The following is a 21,747-nucleotide window of genomic DNA, read 5'->3' on the forward strand; positions in this document are numbered from 1 at the left end:
TCATTCGCTCCTGTAGTATTCACAAATGTATGCGACCTCCAGGTATTTCATGGTGCCGCGACAGGGATCTACAAACACGTGGTTGTTCGCAGGTACGCGACATTTAGGCTTTCCGTTGCACCTTATCGATACGACTATGTCGCTGTTCGAATCACGGCAGTTGGTTGTCTTTGGCCCAGAGTTACGACATCTGTTTATAAAATAGTTGAATAGATTACAATCATGCCGAAGTTATTGCACACGTGATAAGCAGTCTGGCACATGACAGAGCATATATATACGGCACTGTTGTTGTTTAATACCATGATGTCTCGAGATCTATGGCAAACACGGCCCACGCGATATCGACAATTCGACATCCACATAAACACCGTGTGGGGATGACGCGCCTAGCGGAAAATTCCAACACTCTTGAAAATATTCTGAAGACGGACACACACATGTGACCCATTGATGTTCGAGCAGTAAAACATACCAACACGCCATTTGCTATTTTGCTATCATTGGAAAACCATTAGTGAACTCTCTCAATATTCGTAGTATATGAGGGCTTTGAGCAGGCGTGTCAAACTCAACTTGGGTCGCAAGCCAGATTCACATATTTTGATCGCCTGCGGGTTGGATCAGTCATTCCAAAATGTCACCTTCAAATCCACATCTCTGTTTCTTTACTGGAATGCCTTATGATCAAAGCTAAACATAATAGTCCAGTGGTCGGGAACCTATGGCTCGCGAGTCATATATGGCTCTTTCGGGTATAAGATATGGCTCTTTGACATATTTTTAATTTTGTACTTAATTTTATCGATATTGCAGCAACTTGTTAGTAAATATGCTCAACGGCCATAATAATTATTCTCGGGGCAGCATAACCATGTATTTGAGAGGTCAAGGCAGTAGCATATCCAGGGTTAAGGGCTCGCACCCCTTTACAAAATCCTCCAACTTAAATTGCTGTAGCTTCAGCGACCAACATCCCTCGTGATTTCGATGAAGGCCTACCCGGCATCGCGCGCTGCGTAATCTTGGATTCCACAACACGTATATTATTCAAAAATATTTTTCAAAAATACGATGATTACATTACAGTTACAAACCATCAAAGCAGTAGCTCTAACAACGATATATATGTTGTCATATTTTGTGTTCCTCCCCTGCTCTTAGTCGTGATGCAGCGTTGGCCATGCACATTTGTTGTAAGGTATTGGCCTAAGAGCATTAACTGTATAAACTCAGACGGTGGAATTTGATTCATTCATTCTATTTTTCTGGAGATCGGGACCTGGAGCTGCGACTGGGGAAGTCGGGATGAGAGTAAGATATGCAACGGTGCAACATATGCAACATATCTGAACTGTATTCTTCGTGTAACTATTATATTATTCACGTATCGTACATGTAACGGCTTCGCGTTGACGTTCTCGCCTCTGCGAGCAACAATTTTTTGGTCCATTTGTCCGAATAATTCTGCCGTCCGACGCGTATAATGTGGCCTATGAACATGTTAGAAAATTGCGGTCTTGAGGGGTTATTAACGTCAAAGTATTTCTTACTTAAAACCTCAACTTTTGTTAGAATTGTGATGGATAATATATTAATACAAGCATTTTTGCATTTCTCGGAATTGCTTCAAGGGCTGTATGTTTGACACCCCTGGTTTACATAAACGGAGCAACAGTGTATCTTGATTTACTGTCACATCAATAGAGTCAGTCCACTTATCCGCGACCGACCATCATGTTTGTATTATGTGCGATATCCGAACGGAGGACCAAGTAATCAGAACACTCACACCAGCGAGATGCGTAACCGTATACGCGTGCCATTGAGAGCAATGTGTCCGAATGATAAAGAAACAAGCGAATACTTACTCATTTTCCTCCGTTCTCCCGTATAGGGCATCGACTATGATGATCCTCTGACCGTACGGACACGAAATATCGACAACTTGATATTCGCAAGCTCTATGCACCATACCACCTAGAAACAAAATTTTAAGACACATTCGTATGCACTTTCTGAGAATACGAAAACGGTTTTTCGTAGTTATCTGACAAGACGCGAACAAGGCACATATTTCTTGTTAGGTATGATTTATTCGGCTTGCTTGGCGTCTAGATATCTATTCTATGCAAGAGCTATTAAATTCCGCACAAACTTACGAACGCAGCGTCCGTTAAACCTGCTATATCCTCCTTTGCAAACGCATTCACCATCATCGCAATCTTCGTTTTGTCCGCAACGACATCCATCGACTGAAATATGATATTTTCAGAGAATGCACATCAACGCTAGCAAAGGATAATGTGAAGACACTGCAGGGAGATTTGTTCATCTAATACTTTATTAGACAATAACTGCATGGATTGGTCGAATCAGGCACAATAAAGAACAGATCTGTTCTATAATATGCGTTATAACATTTAGCATCTACTCACGAACACAGCGGTCGTTAGATCTGCTGTATCCAGTATCGCAAACGCATTCTCCATCATCGCAAACTTCGTTTTCTCCGCAGTCGCTGTTTCTACGACACTCATCGACTGAAATATGATACTTTCAGAGAACTCTCATCAAGGCTAGCATGCCAAGAAGTCGCAAACACAATGATGTGAGATTTGTTGATCTAGCACAGTGGCTCTTGGCACCTGGGTATCAGCGTTTGCCCGGGGTAATTTGGGCTTGGAAGGGGACGGAAACGCTTAGGGGGCGCTAGGGAGCGCTAGGACATCATGGGGCGATGAGAAAAAGTGGTGTAGCAGTAGAAGGTGTAGTAGTTCTAATAGGGATATATAGTTATATCCCTGACTTCTAATTACAAATTTACCTTCGACAAAATTTATCGAATGTCCAAATTTGACTATGCATGCAATATATGTTTCCACGAATGTGTAATTATCAATATACGTGCAAAATGCAGTTTGCGTGCTTGATCCGTGTACTTTCAGGTCACAAAGTCTGCTATACCACACTTACATCACACCAGATAGGGGGTTTCTCGACAAAATGTTTCAAACTTGGTATTGCATCAAAATCTGGCAAAGGGGCACTATGCCACTTTTGAGAGTGAGAGCCCGTCATACAATGCATGCTTTGAAACATTCTCGACAAAATGATAAACTATATACACAATACCAAACCTTCTATTTGAGAGCTACAAAATTAAATTGACATTATCTTTCTTCATCGTACCATAAATACCGATTCTGTTTAGCGTTTCGGCCCACAAAACCTCACATGCACGTTATAAAATAACGGTTGCTTTGTTTGGAGTATATGCAATTATGCATGGCTAATTCTCGAACAATAGGTGCAGTAGGCTATTACCTCGATTTTACCGATGTAAATTCAGTGTGAGCATTGGTCTATACCACATTTTCAGTTGATTTCCTTTTCGCACAAAAAGCAATACAACAAAACTCAATGCTACAATACATCAATTGCAGAAGTGAGATCGGGGTGTGTGCATGAGCTCGAATCGTTATGGTATGAGCCTGTACCTCACATTTGTTATAACAACCTTGATTTTATCCCGAAAATAATACGTTCAATTATTAGATCGTTAATTAGAAGATATGAGCATGGATTGGGATTAGTATTTGAAAAAAAAACGGATTTGTGAAATTTTGTCGGATTAGGAATAAATTAGGATTAAAGATTTTTTTCTGAACGGATTAGGATTAAGATTGGATTAACCGATTTTCTGGGAGATTGATATGTCGTGTGGCGAATGGCGACAAACTTTATTCGGATCAATTATTAAAGTACGTATGGTATACTACACTATGGTACATTCGGTGCCAATGAACATGAGAGGTGCAGCCATATGCCAACTGATCTTGAATCAACAGAATTGCTGGTTGTGAAAGAAAAATTTCCAATTCCCCCAAATAAGCATTTTTTCTGAATTTAAAGTTACAACCGGATTAGGATTGAACACGGATTTGAATGTACAAAAGTTCTGGATTAGGTTTTGGATTAGGATTTGATGGTTCGGATTTGGATTGGATTTGGACATAGAAATTCCAAATCCGCTCATCTCTGTTAATTCGTCGAGCGTTCATCGGACGCAATTCAAGCTCGAAATATTTACAACAGCAAAGTTAAATCCCATTAAGACCGACCAGATTCCGACCTCTACCCATTGTCTTTGATACCACTCTTAAAATATGGGAGGAGGGAGGGGCAGATTATAAAAGTCTCTGGAAATGGTGCGCTGGTGGGAGATAGCGTAGTGGTAACGAGGAGCGCCACCAATATAACGGACTTGGTACGATCCCGTCGGAGGTTTATCTGGGCTCCTCTTCCCCCACCGTTGCCGCTCTTACGGCGACAAAAAAAAACCCAGAAAAATACCCGGCGAAAGAAAGCACTCACAAGGAATGCAAAGAACTAGTAGAAAGGGCCGCGGCTTCAAAAATATCAAAATCGAAAAGTACTGTGACATCGGGCACTCTAGGCCGAGGTGGATGTTAGAGTAAAGGATCGCTACTGATGCGTGTCGTTCGGCATCCTCCTATCTGTTCATGACATCGCATTGTGTCTTATCGAATTGTACATTGTATGTGACTTGTTCAAATGAAAAATATAACCCAACGATATTATTATTAAAACGTTCAGGACCACTGATCTACCACTTTGTTAGTCAGTTCATTCCGACCAAAAAGATATCTATTCGATATTTTGCATGATAAAACTCAATATCTACTTACGAACACAGCGACCGTTAGATCGGCTATATCCTCTCTCGCAAACACATTCTCTGTCATCGCAATCTTCGTTTTCTCCGCAGTCGCTGTCACTACGACACCCATCCACTAAAATATGATATTTTCATAACAACACTTGTCACACGGTATATTCAAATAAATGGTTATTAAAACCCAGATTTATCTTTAATTTGCCATAGAACTGTCACTCTATTCCTTTTAGTCGCATAGACAGTACATCATTGAACTTCATTCACACTGTTGTGACGCTATAATGAGAGATACCCGACTCTGATGGCCTCATACTCGACTCAGAACCGACTCACTCAAGTACTCGATTGTGCCTAGCCCTACACAACAAGTATATAGCTATAGCGACGGATTCGTGAAAATAAAAAAAACTGTGGGATTTGTAAATCTAACATTCTACTATAGTCTTAGGGTTACAATATTTTGGATAGCAGGACACCTTTATCATAAAAGTTAGTTTACTGAAATTGAAAACAGCTGATTTGGAAATATTTACTGGAAATCTAGTTATGTTGACTAACAAAAAATGTCCTCACGCTGACTCGATTCCCCGATTACCAATTTTTTTCCGATACTTCTGTGGTGTTGACTAAAAATAAAAATAAAAAAGGTCATCACTCTGACTCGACTCCCTAATTACCCACTTGTAACCGATACTTCTGTGGTTTTGAATAGAAAAGAATAAAAAAAAATAGGTCATCACTCTGACTCCTATAGTCTGATAAGGATTTCCACGTCTTACGCCACCCCTCCATGCCATCCCGATAATGCTGAGCGCCAAGCGGGGAAGCCATAGATAAGGCTATTACTAATCAGGTCTTAGTCTGAACCGGCTGGGGATCGTATCCACGACCTACCAATCAGAAGCTGGACGCTTTAACACTACGCTATCTTGTCGGCCAATAAAAAGACAACTATTCGATATAATGCGTCATTATCATCACGCGTGGCGAGATAGCGTAATCCTCAGCTACAACAACGATGTATTGTGGGTTCGAGACCGACCGAGGTCCAGTCCAGAATTCCTGCGTACGTGTTGGAGGTTTATCTAGGCCCCTACTCGCCATATCATCCGCGTAAGCGGTGTCTTACAAAAAACCTCGAAGTGGGCCGTGCTACAAGTCGGCAGATACGGAATCAAGAAATAAGGAATATCGGCCTGGTGTAAATGACCATAGTAGTCGACAAACACCATGAATATCACAAAGAACAACAACAATCATCACATGCAGTATCAACTTACGAACACAGCGGCCATTAGATCGGCTATGTCCTCTCTCACAAACACAGTCTCCGTTGTCGCAAACTTCGTTTTGTCCGCAGTCGCTATTACTACGACATCCATCGACTGAAATATGATATTTTCAGAGAATGCACATCAACGCTAGCAAAGGATAATGTGAAGACACTGCAGGGAGATTTGTTCATCTAATACTTTATTAGACAATAACTGCATGGATTGGTCGAATCAGGCACAATAAAGAACAGATCTGTTCTATAATATGCGTTATAACATTTAGCATCTACTCACGAACACAGCGGTCGTTAGATCTGCTGTATCCAGTATCGCAAACGCATTCTCCATCATCGCAAACTTCGTTTTCTCCGCAGTCGCTGTTTCTACGACACTCATCGACTGAAATATGATACTTTCAGAGAACTCTCATCAAGGCTAGCATGCCAAGAAGTCGCAAACACAATGATGTGAGATTTGTTGATCTAGCACAGTGGCTCTTGGCACCTGGGTATCAGCGTTTGCCCGGGGTAATTTGGGCTTGGAAGGGGACGGAAACGCTTAGGGGGCGCTAGGGAGCGCTAGGACATCATGGGGCGATGAGAAAAAGTGGTGTAGCAGTAGAAGGTGTAGTAGTTCTAATAGGGATATATAGTTATATCCCTGACTTCTAATTACAAATTTACCTTCGACAAAATTTATCGAATGTCCAAATTTGACTATGCATGCAATATATGTTTCCACGAATGTGTAATTATCAATATACGTGCAAAATGCAGTTTGCGTGCTTGATCCGTGTACTTTCAGGTCACAAAGTCTGCTATACCACACTTACATCACACCAGATAGGGGGTTTCTCGACAAAATGTTTCAAACTTGGTATTGCATCAAAATCTGGCAAAGGGGCACTATGCCACTTTTGAGAGTGAGAGCCCGTCATACAATGCATGCTTTGAAACATTCTCGACAAAATGATAAACTATATACACAATACCAAACCTTCTATTTGAGAGCTACAAAATTAAATTGACATTATCTTTCTTCATCGTACCATAAATACCGATTCTGTTTAGCGTTTCGGCCCACAAAACCTCACATGCACGTTATAAAATAACGGTTGCTTTGTTTGGAGTATATGCAATTATGCATGGCTAATTCTCGAACAATAGGTGCAGTAGGCTATTACCTCGATTTTACCGATGTAAATTCAGTGTGAGCATTGGTCTATACCACATTTTCAGTTGATTTCCTTTTCGCACAAAAAGCAATACAACAAAACTCAATGCTACAATACATCAATTGCAGAAGTGAGATCGGGGTGTGTGCATGAGCTCGAATCGTTATGGTATGAGCCTGTACCTCACATTTGTTATAACAACCTTGATTTTATCCCGAAAATAATACGTTCAATTATTAGATCGTTAATTAGAAGATATGAGCATGGATTGGGATTAGTATTTGAAAAAAAAACGGATTTGTGAAATTTTGTCGGATTAGGAATAAATTAGGATTAAAGATTTTTTTCTGAACGGATTAGGATTAAGATTGGATTAACCGATTTTCTGGGAGATTGATATGTCGTGTGGCGAATGGCGACAAACTTTATTCGGATCAATTATTAAAGTACGTATGGTATACTACACTATGGTACATTCGGTGCCAATGAACATGAGAGGTGCAGCCATATGCCAACTGATCTTGAATCAACAGAATTGCTGGTTGTGAAAGAAAAATTTCCAATTCCCCCAAATAAGCATTTTTTCTGAATTTAAAGTTAGAACCGGATTAGGATTGAACACGGATTTGAATGTACAAAAGTTCTGGATTAGGTTTTGGATTAGGATTTGATGGTTCGGATTTGGATTGGATTTGGACATAGAAATTCCAAATCCGCTCATCTCTGTTAATTCGTCGAGCGTTCATCGGACGCAATTCAAGCTCGAAATATTTACAACAGCAAAGTTAAATCCCATTAAGACCGACCAGATTCCGACCTCTACCCATTGTCTTTGATACCACTCTTAAAATATGGGAGGAGGGAGGGGCAGATTATAAAAGTCTCTGGAAATGGTGCGCTGGTGGGAGATAGCGTAGTGGTAACGAGGAGCGCCACCAATATAACGGACTTGGTACGATCCCGTCGGAGGTTTATCTGGGCTCCTCTTCCCCCACCGTTGCCGCTCTTACGGCGACAAAAAAAGCCCAGAAAAATACCCGGCGAAAGAAAGCACTCACAAGGAATGCAAAGAACTAGTAGAAAGGGCCGCGGCTTCAAAAATATCAAAATCGAAAAGTACTGTGACATCGGGCACTCTAGGCCGAGGTGGATGTTAGAGTAAAGGATCGCTACTGATGCGTGTCGTTCGGCATCCTCCTATCTGTTCATGACATCGCATTGTGTCTTATCGAATTGTACATTGTATGTGACTTGTTCAAATGAAAAATATAACCCAACGATATTATTATTAAAACGTTCAGGACCACTGATCTACCACTTTGTTAGTCAGTTCATTCCGACCAAAAAGATATCTATTCGATATTTTGCATGATAAAACTCAATATCTACTTACGAACACAGCGACCGTTAGATCGGCTATATCCTCTCTCGCAAACACATTCTCTGTCATCGCAATCTTCGTTTTCTCCGCAGTCGCTGTCACTACGACACCCATCCACTAAAATATGATATTTTCATAACAACACTTGTCACACGGTATATTCAAATAAATGGTTATTAAAACCCAGATTTATCTTTAATTTGCCATAGAACTGTCACTCTATTCCTTTTAGTCGCATAGACAGTACATCATTGAACTTCATTCACACTGTTGTGACGCTATAATGAGAGATACCCGACTCTGATGGCCTCATACTCGACTCAGAACCGACTCACTCAAGTACTCGATTGTGCCTAGCCCTACACAACAAGTATATAGCTATAGCGACGGATTCGTGAAAATAAAAAAAACTGTGGGATTTGTAAATCTAACATTCTACTATAGTCTTAGGGTTACAATATTTTGGATAGCAGGACACCTTTATCATAAAAGTTAGTTTACTGAAATTGAAAACAGCTGATTTGGAAATATTTACTGGAAATCTAGTTATGTTGACTAACAAAAAATGTCCTCACGCTGACTCGATTCCCCGATTACCAATTTTTTTCCGATACTTCTGTGGTGTTGACTAAAAATAAAAATAAAAAAGGTCATCACTCTGACTCGACTCCCTAATTACCCACTTGTAACCGATACTTCTGTGGTTTTGAATAGAAAAGAATAAAAAAAAATAGGTCATCACTCTGACTCCTATAGTCTGATAAGGATTTCCACGTCTTACGCCACCCCTCCATGCCATCCCGATAATGCTGAGCGCCAAGCGGGGAAGCCATAGATAAGGCTATTACTAATCAGGTCTTAGTCTGAACCGGCTGGGGATCGTATCCACGACCTACCAATCAGAAGCTGGACGCTTTAACACTACGCTATCTTGTCGGCCAATAAAAAGACAACTATTCGATATAATGCGTCATTATCATCACGCGTGGCGAGATAGCGTAATCCTCAGCTACAACAACGATGTATTGTGGGTTCGAGACCGACCGAGGTCCAGTCCAGAATTCCTGCGTACGTGTTGGAGGTTTATCTAGGCCCCTACTCGCCATATCATCCGCGTAAGCGCTGTCTTACAAAAAACCTCGAAGTGGGCCGTGCTACAAGTCGGCAGATACGGAATCAAGAAATAAGGAATATCGGCCTGGTGTAAATGACCATAGTAGTCGACAAACACCATGAATATCACAAAGAACAACAACAATCATCACATGCAGTATCAACTTACGAACACAGCGGCCATTAGATCGGCTATGTCCTCTCTCACAAACACAGTCCCCGTTGTCGCAAACTTCGTTTTGTCCGCAGTCGCTATTACTACGACATCCATCGACTGAAATATGATATTTTCAGAGAATGCACATCAACGCTAGCAAAGGATAATGTGAAGACACTGCAGGGAGATTTGTTCATCTAATACTTTATTAGACAATAACTGCATGGATTGGTCGAATCAGGCACAATAAAGAACAGATCTGTTCTATAATATGCGTTATAACATTTAGCATCTACTCACGAACACAGCGGTCGTTAGATCTGCTGTATCCAGTATCGCAAACGCATTCTCCATCATCGCAAACTTCGTTTTCTCCGCAGTCGCTGTTTCTACGACACTCATCGACTGAAATATGATACTTTCAGAGAACTCTCATCAAGGCTAGCATGCCAAGAAGTCGCAAACACAATGATGTGAGATTTGTTGATCTAGCACAGTGGCTCTTGGCACCTGGGTATCAGCGTTTGCCCGGGGTAATTTGGGCTTGGAAGGGGACGGAAACGCTTAGGGGGCGCTAGGGAGCGCTAGGACATCATGGGGCGATGAGAAAAAGTGGTGTAGCAGTAGAAGGTGTAGTAGTTCTAATAGGGATATATAGTTATATCCCTGACTTCTAATTACAAATTTACCTTCGACAAAATTTATCGAATGTCCAAATTTGACTATGCATGCAATATATGTTTCCACGAATGTGTAATTATCAATATACGTGCAAAATGCAGTTTGCGTGCTTGATCCGTGTACTTTCAGGTCACAAAGTCTGCTATACCACACTTACATCACACCAGATAGGGGGTTTCTCGACAAAATGTTTCAAACTTGGTATTGCATCAAAATCTGGCAAAGGGGCACTATGCCACTTTTGAGAGTGAGAGCCCGTCATACAATGCATGCTTTGAAACATTCTCGACAAAATGATAAACTATATACACAATACCAAACCTTCTATTTGAGAGCTACAAAATTAAATTGACATTATCTTTCTTCATCGTACCATAAATACCGATTCTGTTTAGCGTTTCGGCCCACAAAACCTCACATGCACGTTATAAAATAACGGTTGCTTTGTTTGGAGTATATGCAATTATGCATGGCTAATTCTCGAACAATAGGTGCAGTAGGCTATTACCTCGATTTTACCGATGTAAATTCAGTGTGAGCATTGGTCTATACCACATTTTCAGTTGATTTCCTTTTCGCACAAAAAGCAATAAAACAAAACTCAATGCTACAATACATCAATTGCAGAAGTGAGATCGGGGTGTGTGCATGAGCTCGAATCGTTATGGTATGAGCCTGTACCTCACATTTGTTATAACAACCTTGATTTTATCCCGAAAATAATACGTTCAATTATTAGATCGTTAATTAGAAGATATGAGCATGGATTGGGATTAGTATTTGAAAAAAAACGGATTTGTGAAATTTTGTCGGATTAGGAATAAATTAGGATTAAAGATTTTTTTCTGAACGGATTAGGATTAAGATTGGATTAACCGATTTTCTGGGAGATTGATATGTCGTGTGGCGAATGGCGACAAACTTTATTCGGATCAATTATTAAAGTACGTATGGTATACTACACTATGGTACATTCGGTGCCAATGAACATGAGAGGTGCAGCCATATGCCAACTGATCTTGAATCAACAGAATTGCTGGTTGTGAAAGAAAAATTTCCAATTCCCCCAAATAAGCATTTTTTCTGAATTTAAAGTTAGAACCGGATTAGGATTGAACACGGATTTGAATGTACAAAAGTTCTGGATTAGGTTTTGGATTAGGATTTGATGGTTCGGATTTGGATTGGATTTGGACATAGAAATTCCAAATCCGCTCATCTCTGTTAATTCGTCGAGCGTTCATCGGACGCAATTCAAGCTCGAAATATTTACAACAGCAAAGTTAAATCCCATTAAGACCGACCAGATTCCGACCTCTACCCATTGTCTTTGATACCACTCTTAAAATATGGGAGGAGGGAGGGGCAGATTATAAAAGTCTCTGGAAATGGTGCGCTGGTGGGAGATAGCGTAGTGGTAACGAGGAGCGCCACCAATATAACGGACTTAGTACGATCCCGTCGGAGGTTTATCTGAGCTCCTCTTCCCCCACCGTTGCCGCTCTTACGGCGACAAAAAAAGCCCAGAAAAATACCCGGCGAAAGAAAGCACTCACAAGGAATGCAAAGAACTAGTAGAAAGGGCCGCGGCTTCAAAAATATCAAAATCGAAAAGTACTGTGACATCGGGCACTCTAGGCCGAGGTGGATGTTAGAGTAAAGGATCGCTACTGATGCGTGTCGTTCGGCATCCTCCTATCTGTTCATGACATCGCATTGTGTCTTATCGAATTGTACATTGTATGTGACTTGTTCAAATGAAAAATATAACCCAACGATATTATTATTAAAACGTTCAGGACCACTGATCTACCACTTTGTTAGTCAGTTCATTCCGACCAAAAAGATATCTATTCGATATTTTGCATGATAAAACTCAATATCTACTTACGAACACAGCGACCGTTAGATCGGCTATATCCTCTCTCGCAAACACATTCTCTGTCATCGCAATCTTCGTTTTCTCCGCAGTCGCTGTCACTACGACACCCATCCACTAAAATACAATATCTTCAAAGAGCGCTCGTCCACGGAAGCGAGTCACAAGATCTCGAACGCAATGTCAGATTTGTATATATAACAGTTGATTCGTCGAAGTGCATGGGTTGGCGGACATTTCAATCCGACGAAGAATGTATCTTTTTTATATTATGAGTCATGAAATTCGGCATCTACTTACAAACACAGCGGCCGTTAGATCTGCTATATCCTCTCTCGCAAACACAGTCACCGTTTTTGCAATCTTCGTTTTGTCCGCAGTCGCTGTTTCTACGACACCCATCCACTAAAATATGATATTTTCATAACAACACTTGTCACACGGTATATTCAAATAAATGGTTATTAAAACCCCGATTTATCTTTAATTTGCCATAGAACTGTCACTCTATTCCTTTTAGTCGCATAGACAGTACATCATTGAACTTCATTCACACTGTTGTGACGCTATAATGAGAGATACCCGACTCTTATGGCCTCATACTCGACTCAGAACCGACTCACTCAAGTACTCGATTGTGCCTAGCCCTGCACAACAAGTATATAGCTATAGCGACGGATTCGTGAAAATAAAAAAAACTGTGGGATTTGTAAATCTAACATTCTACTATAGTCTTAGGGTTACAATATTTTGGATAGCAGGACACTTTTATCATAAAAGTTAGTTTACTGAAATTGAAAACAGCTGATTTGGAAATATTTACTGGAAATCTAGTTATGTTGACTAACAAAAAATGTCCTCACGCTGACTCGATTCCCCGATTACCAATTTTTTTCCGATACTTCTGTGGTGTTGACTAAAAATAAAAATAAAAAAGGTCATCACTCTGACTCGACTCCCTAATTACCCACTTGTAACCGATACTTCTGTGGTTTTGAATAGAAAAAAATAAAAAAAATAGGTCATCACTCTGACTCGTATAGTCTGATAAGGATTTCCACGTCTTACGCCACCCCCCCCCCATGCCATCCCGATATTGCTGAGCGCCAAGCGGGGAAGCCATAGATAAGGCTATTACTAATCAGGTCTTAGTCTGAACCGGCTGGGGATCGAATCCACGACCTACCAATCAGAAGCTGGACGCTTTAACACTACGCTATCTTGTCGGCCAATAAAAAGACAGCTATTCGATATAATGGGTCATTATCATCACGCGTGGCGAGATAGCGTAATCCTCAGCTACAACAACGATGTATTGTGGGTTCGAGACCGACCGAGGTCCAGTCCAGAATTCCTGCGTACGTGTTGGAGGTTTATCTAGGCCCCTACTCGCCATATCATCCGCGTAAGCGGTGTCTTACAAAAAACCTCGAAGTGGGCCGTGCTACAAGTCGGCAGATACGGAATCAAGAAATAAGGAATATCGGCCTGGTGTAAATGACCATAGTAGTCGACAAACACCATGAATATCACAAAGAACAACAACAATCATCACATGCAGTATCAACTTACGAACACAGCGGCCATTAGACCGGCTATATCCTCTCTCGCAGACGCATTCTCCGTCATCGCATTCTTCGTTTTCTCCGCAATCTCTGTCTCCACGACACCCATCAACTGCAATATGATATATTCAAAGAACGCTCGCCAATGGGGCTAGGAACAGTGATCTGAATCGAGTGTTAATTATAACAATTCGAGTGGAGTATAGTGAAAGCTGATTTATTTCAACCACTGAATTATGCGCTGATTGTCAATATGACTTAAATATATCGACGATATCGAATTTATACCATTTTCACTATGGTAGGCTGTAAGGCCCAAATCCTTGTATAGCAGCATAATACGAGACATCTAGTACAAACATACGCACATTAATCGAAATGACATATCTGTGTGAAGTTTCGATCATCAATCCGCAGCATTGTCACAAAGTTCAATCAAATAGGTATGGTCTCAAAATACCAAATTATATTTAATTTAATGTACGTCTTGGATTATATTGTGGTCCCATCAATGTTCGATATTTGAACTTTTCAAATAATTCATACTGTGGTGACGGCATCATGAATGATATTTGCAACATGATTGATAACCTATTTTGTAATTTTCTAAGCTACAGGGAAATCATAAGCCAGTTTTGCTTTATAACTACGAAAACTCCAGGTCTTGCATCAACGGAACGGCCTTCTGAGATGAAATATCCTATACAGTGCACCATAATTTAGCTAAATTGGAAACAAAATATATTTTCCGCGTGCGCCATAACATTCGGCATATCCACTTACGAACGCAGCGGCCGTTAGATCTGCTATATCCTCTCTCACAAACACAGTCTCCGTTGTCGCAAACTTCGTTTTGTTCGCAGTCGCTATTTCGGCGACACCCATCCACTAAAATATGATATTTTTAAAGACCGCTGCTCAACGATAGCTAGCCACGAAATAGAGAATACAATGCTATGTGATTAATCTATCTAGTACTCCCTAAGTCTTTATAAATGCATGTTCAAATTCGATGAAAAAGATCTATATTATATATTATGCGTCGTAAAATGAGGCTTGTACTTACGAATGCAGCGACCGTTAGATCTGCTATATCCTGTCTCGCAAACACAGTCTCCATTTACGCAGTCTTCGTTTTGTCCGCAGTCGCTGTTTCTACGACATCCATCCACTAAAATATTATGCATTCACGCTAATCAACAGAGCTGGTCAGAATGCTTCGAGTAGTGATTTTAATATTTCCAGCCGAGCATTAATAAAAGATGATTTATTTGTGTTCTGACAGTATACGCTCATTTCCCGAGATAATTTAGCAGCACTAATTATACGTTTGATGCTATTTTCCACTGTGGAAGGCCTATACGCTATATCAGTGGTTCCCAACCTTTTCCGATGGCAGGGCCAAATTTAGAATTTCAGAGTACGGCCGGGGCCGCACGAATACCAGGGCACTGAAACGAACCCAAAATAGTCACCAAAATATGAAAACTGGCATTGTTCCGACCATTCGCTTTCCGCGCTCCTGTTGTTCAGAACAATCAACCTTTGCTGGCTATGTCGGAGTAGTTTTATTGCCCTGGCGAGATTTCAATTCGTATTTTTGGAATCAGTGTGACACGTGCTTTCGATAGACACCGACATATCAAATTATTCGGACGCTTGGGTCGCGAGCTATGGGACTACCAATTATGCTGCTTTTTGCCGGCTAAAGCAGTACGCATCTCGGCGTATTCAATCGTGAGTCATTTGTTGCACATCTATCCGTATATTGCTTATCAATATCCAGGGCGGTAACAGCACTTCGTCATCCCCCCCCCCAAAAAAAAACATTTCTCCTGGCCCCCCATAGGGTGATTGACTGAACTTCGAAGCCACCAGACCCCCTTAGGCTAGATGGCTGTTTACCGCTATTTATCATCTAAATCAGGTGTCTGTTTTAGGCAGCTTATATCGACAAATCGCGCAAAGCGCGAAAAATTTCTATAATTCATGATTGAATCGGTCAATATAATCGGGAATTGCATTTATATTGCTATCAATTTTTATCCTCTCTCTGCTCACGTAATCAAATTGACCGGTTGAGCCGAGTGAGTTGTGTTTGAAAAGGTAGGACCACTCAATAATAATTAAACATATTCGGGCGTATACCCGGTGGCAGGAACGAAACAGCACTTCGTCAGGCTCCCCAGAACACTTAGGTCTTGAGCTCCCATAGGGTGATAAACCGATCCCCCATGCCCTGCCAAAATCAGGATCCTCATTTAGTGAGCCAGCGCCATGCGCGAAAATTTTCGATAATTCAAAATAAAATAGGTCAATAAGATCGGGAATTGCATATATATTACTATCAATTACTTGTCCTCTCTGCTCACGTAATCAGATTTACCGGCAGAGTTGAGTGAGGTGTTTTGCAAACTGTAGAGCCCGTAAATAATAATTAAAAATATTCAGACGGGCCGACCCGTTGGTACGACTTCGTTACATGACGTTATTTGTTATTTCGTGACCTCCAGTCTGCTATATCAAAAAATATAGAATCGCCCAAACGTACTAAACTAAAAGATGCACATGATTTCAAATTGGTAGTTCTTCACTGGCATATAAGTCTTCTCTGCGGGATGGTAGCCTATTTGTCTCTTGACGTTCAGATTGTCCCGACAGGAACATTCGGCGCCAGTCATTTAGGCACCTATGGTCAATTATACCCATATGTATTTTAAATATACATAACGAAGTTTTCGGTCAGCATAAGGGCAGTCCTTTTCGGCCATGGTTTTCTCGCTGCCGATCGTTCTGGCACACTTCTTGGAGTCGCATGTTACATGGCCTAAATCTTCATATGTCTTCGTGCGGCGTGACGCGGTAATGGCTAACGCCGATATGCCCACTTCTATAAATCTTGCGTATTTTATCTTTGTCGGAGAGAACCCAATAATTAAGGTACTTGGAAACTTGAAATCGCGGGCAGCGCGAAAAATCTTTGAAAAAGTTGCATAAAATTTAATAAAATACTCCATAATGTATGTTAATTCTCCAAATACTTTTGGGCCTCCTTTGAGCTCGCTCACCCCAATTGGGGGACTTGGGGTGCGGCAGTTACGGTCCTGTCAATACCTCTAACTATACCTATATCTATAGGTACTGCCCGTTCAACTGGAACGTTAGGGCACATTGCATTGAAACAGCAGTGACGTTATCTTATCAGTCTACTCACGACTTGCCCGCAATCCTAATTGAAAACTCCAGACTCCAAGCCGAGCAAGAGTATTTTATAAATATATATATTTTTTCATAGATCGATTTCTCAATATTTTTGTGGGGGCCGCAAGAAGGCTAGCTGGGGGCCGCATGCGGCCCTCAGGGCCGCGGTTGGGAATCACTGCGCCATATCATTCACCAATTCGTCAGAACATTAAGCGAGACTTGTTTATGTAACATTCACTTAGTGTATAATTGAATGGATTATCGGGAATCTATCCTATATCATGCGTTTATAATATCCTGCATCTACTTACGGACGCAGCGGCCGCTAGATCTGACATATCCTCTCCCGCAAACGCAGTCTCCGTTGTTGCAAACTTCGTTCTGTCCGCAGTCGCTGTTTCTACGACACCCATCTACTAAAACCATGTCATATCTTCAAGCAGCGCTCGTCAACGCTAGCTAGCCGCGAAGTCTTGGAAACACCGCTGATAGATTTGTTTATCTAACATTATATTATACTATTTTTGCGTGGGTTGGCGGTCATTTAAGTCAAATGAAGAATATATCAATTCTATATATATATAACAGTAACACCATGTCGACTGTTTTTCAGAGCTAGATTGTAAATTTCGATGTACATACCTAATATTGGTGTACAAATGCCTACCTATGTTGTTTTCAATATACTCAAACTATCAGTTGGCCTATCCGTGTTCATTATTTATTTGTATTTATCGTCTGAACTATGATGCAAAATAATCTATCTGAAGTACATCTACTCGAAATTGCAGAATTCAAGCATTTTACGAAAGACCCAACGTATCCAATATGTGAATTCTTTGACATGTGCTGGTAACTTATCATCTTTAAGCTATTTATGTAGTTGAACTCATATAAAGTGCGAAGATGTTTTCTAACTCTCATTATTGAGAAACAGAAAGGCATATTTAGGTCTTCGCTTCAGTTTGTTTGTTTGTTTTGTGGTAGTCGTGGTGTCTGTCGACTATTATGGTGAGTTACACCAGGCCGATACTATTCATTGTTATTCCATTACTATACCGACTTGTAGCACGGCTTTTTTAAGACACCGCTTACGCGGACGAGAGGGCGAGGAAGAGCCTAAATAAACTACCAACACTTAGGTAGGAATTTTGGAGTCGACCTCGGTCGGACTCGAACCCCAACCCACTGGTGTTGCGGCTGTTGATTATACCACTACGCTATCTCGCCACAGCTCGTCCCAGTGAAAATGTTTATTTAAAACTATTTCCGTCTATTTACTTTGAATTAACTCATAACGTAATCACATTGAGTGCAAAGAAGGTACACGCCCTCCATGCTAGGGGTTCATAAACTAGGGTTCCGAACCAGTTTCAGGGGGTCTGTGAGACGTCGATGTTTAAATGCATCATAATTCCGCCATCACACCCACTGCTTCTCTTAATGTAAAGCATTTTTTCCAAATTACACGGTTTCACTGATACAATTGTAAGGCTACTTCAAAACGTTACACGTAAATTTTGGCTCAGTGCCGACCGGTAGAAGCCGCGTAAAACCAAATTTAACGTTTGACCACTTTTGAAGAATTATTAGTATTTACGGAAAAATTTATTCACTCGCCATGACCAAACATCGTGTTTCGGACACCCATAAAGTGAAGGTGATGACGTAATCAAGAGATTTCATTTCGAGATTGACCTGTGATAGCGTTTGAATAAATGAATTGCAAATAATGAAAAACAGTTATGAATAAGATTGGCTGGAGATTCGACTACTTCATTGATATAGCCTAGTTAAAACGACGGTGATATAACTCGCAAATGAAGTACATTCGCAACTGAAAGTGCTGATCGCTAAGAGGTAATAAACCAACAGGCAGGTCAAATACAGATAAATATATTTCCCATACGATAGTCCATATCCGGATATAGTTTTCCTTATTTTCGGTAATGAGACCGTGGTTAGGACTGGTCGAAAATGAAGACCTCTTATGTTCATTTCCTTTCACATCACTCAATACGTCATCACATTCAGGACATAGTGGGTATATGCCCAGTTTGATATTTAGAACGAAGCATTGATATACAATAGTCCAAGGTATAACTTACCAATACATTGACCATTGATGCGGATGAACCCATCTCTGCAAACACACTGGCGGTTTCTGCAGAATGAATTAGCACCACACGTGCTACACGGATCTGCGAACAAAACTCAGCGTAAGTGGTATTGCATGGGTGATATCGTTCTATAATATATTACGGATATGTTATTTATAGGCGGTGATTCGTGATCAGAATAAGTGGCGGCTGAGTAAATTTATGTTCACTCGACTGAGACAATTTATGTTCACTCCGAACTGTGAATTAACAAAATGAACTGTCATTATTGTCGAACAATTAAAGACTCAACGTTTGATACAGTTGCCGGGCCATCGCCGTGGCCAGTTTAATGATCATGACACACATAAGCGTTGGCTACCACCTCAACGGGCTACAATAGTACACCTCATTACACTTCTGATAATTGGTCAAGTTGTTTTGTTAACACATCATCATCACTTTAACATTGAATGGACATGTTCAATTCAATATTATTGATGTCCAAATATCCATATTAATTTTTGATATCATATTCATGAGTCATGATGACTTACGCAGCGTCAATCATGAAAAAATATTTTTTACTCGGGAAGAATGTCGGAAATTGCAGCATTCAAATATTTGTCGAAGTTTACCAAGGTTTAATAGGGGCATAAGTATTTAAGTCTTGAAATGACGGTAACGAATCGTCAATCAGCTTTTATTATACGATGACGTAGTTGAATACATATAAAACACAACGGGCTTTACCATCACTTCTTTTTGAAAATCACAAATGTATATTTCAGTCTTCGTTCCAGTGAGAAACTTTTATTTATGACTCTCACGAGCCATTTCCGACCACATAACTCATTACATTACCATATGTAGTAGCCTACGGATAAGGTACAGGGCTAGGGATGGTGCGAACGCGAGGTTCACGTTCGCGTTCTGTGTGTTAACCTCAGAAATTTAGAGGTTCGCGTTTACAAACGAACTTTGGTAAATTCTGCACTGTGAATCTCTTTAATATATTACAATTTTCCACGTCAATGTAACACCTTTGGTTGAAATTTCTTGCATTTCAACTACGGACCATTCTATGCATGGCACTGGCAGCATAACAAATCAACACTAAACGAGCATGCACCTTGCTATTTTCAAATATTTCACTTACTCTGTTACAGAGGCTTGCTCGTTTCCTCGTTTGTGAATATTTAGTGACTCTCTGCAGTGAGCTTGACCCGCAATTACACATCATCAAGTACGAAATTCACTACATGTAGGTAGTCAGCGAATGATGCTTATTCAACCAATCAATGAATATACATCGTTGTCTAGCATACAAAATCGAACAGGCGTACGGGATCCATCTTGATTTGATCTTTATTGTACCATAAAACGAAATCCGTGCGATTGGAGTGCTGTCTACCGTATAATTTGTTTATGCGATAATATCGGTAGCAAGTAGGAGAAACCCGTTTTACACTCTGCTCAACATCATTGTAATAGTCAGAATCCAAATACATTGCCCGGTCTGGCCTAGACAGTTAATACGTAAGCTTATAATATGTTCCAAGTCCTCGTTAAAAGTATTGGCAAAGCGACGGAAGATATTGATTTATGTTATTATTGGAGCATTTCATTGCTGCAGTTCATACATTTGTTGACGTTTAAATAGTTTTCATTTGATTTCATTTCATCAAAAGTTCAGCATTGTGGTATAATGTGGTCTGCGTCGTCGCTAGGTATCATGTACTTGTACATTAGTATATCACTTCACTGAAATGCACGGAGGTCGCGTTCGCGTTCATATGTAACCTTTCAAAACGGTTCGCGTTCACACGAACCTGAACCTTTCAGGGGTTCGCACCATCCCTAGTAAAGGCCCTCTTTATTATCGTAGTTGTGTAGATTTACAACACTACAAGAGAAGCCTTACCAACGCATCGATTGTTTTGGCGGAAAAACCCGTCCCTGCAAACACAACGGCGGTTCGTGCAGATTGAATTGGCTCCACACGATCTACATGGGTCTGTAAATATAATTCAGCGTGAGAAATAATGCATGGGCCACATAAAAGTATAAGTTGATTGATTGATGATTGGAAATATAATTAAGCCTATGAAATGAAGATTAGGCGAAATTGTTCTTCATGACGGAAATATGGTCTTCCCATATGGATATCCCTTTTAACTCCAAGAACCTTCGACGTCGTGTCGACAGTCGAGACATTTGATCGTCATACTTTACGCACCGTCGTCCACGTTTTGCAAGAGCATGCAGAACCGCAATTTGAATATATCGTTGATAGCTTAATCATATCGTAATGTTTGGTAATCTTGGGGAATAACAGAAGCAAACAGTCTATCCAATCATTATCGTTTAATTGGAGATTTCCGCCTGGCCATGTCGCGGTGACATTGGAATTTCGACACCATGAAAACCGCGTGCTACTCGCATAATACTTACTAATGCATTTGTTCTTGAAAAGGAACAATGGAAACTTGCAAATGCATTTCCCGAAAATGCACTT

The 21,747-nt window shown here is 40.6% G+C and overlaps 1 protein-coding gene across 1 annotated transcript; it reads right to left on the reverse strand.

Annotated features, from left to right (window-relative positions):
* On the reverse strand, positions 1–21,493 carry LOC145443524 (uncharacterized). Its single transcript, XM_080321480.1, has 18 exons — positions 21,469–21,493; positions 21,154–21,246; positions 19,239–19,331; positions 17,442–17,546; positions 14,993–15,097; positions 13,934–14,038; positions 12,662–12,766; positions 12,374–12,478; positions 10,106–10,206; positions 9,814–9,918; positions 8,544–8,648; positions 6,271–6,375; positions 5,983–6,087; positions 4,713–4,817; positions 2,435–2,543; positions 2,163–2,255; positions 1,872–1,980; positions 1–190 (listed from the first exon to the last, which is right to left on the reverse strand). The coding sequence occupies exons 1-18, from the start codon at positions 21,491–21,493 to the stop codon at positions 1–3; spliced, it is 1,863 nt and encodes a 620-aa protein (XP_080177606.1).
* Positions 21,494–21,747: the final 254 nt, after the last annotated feature.

Source organism: Botryllus schlosseri, chromosome 7, assembly GCF_051294905.1.
Source record: "Botryllus schlosseri isolate E-star chromosome 7, Bs_hap1, whole genome shotgun sequence".
NCBI classification, from domain to species: domain Eukaryota; kingdom Metazoa; phylum Chordata; class Ascidiacea; order Stolidobranchia; family Styelidae; genus Botryllus; species Botryllus schlosseri.

Coding starts and splice junctions, on each gene's coding strand:
- LOC145443524 (XM_080321480.1), bottom strand. CDS start 21,493: ATGCTCTTGCAAAACGTGGACGACG. Junction 17,547..19,238: donor CATCAATGGTCAATGTATTG/GTAAGTTATACC, acceptor ACATGGTTTTAG/TAGATGGGTGTCGTAGAAAC. Junction 1,981..2,162: donor GTTTAACGGACGCTGCGTTC/GTAAGTTTGTGC, acceptor TTTTGTTTCTAG/GTGGTATGGTGCATAGAGCT.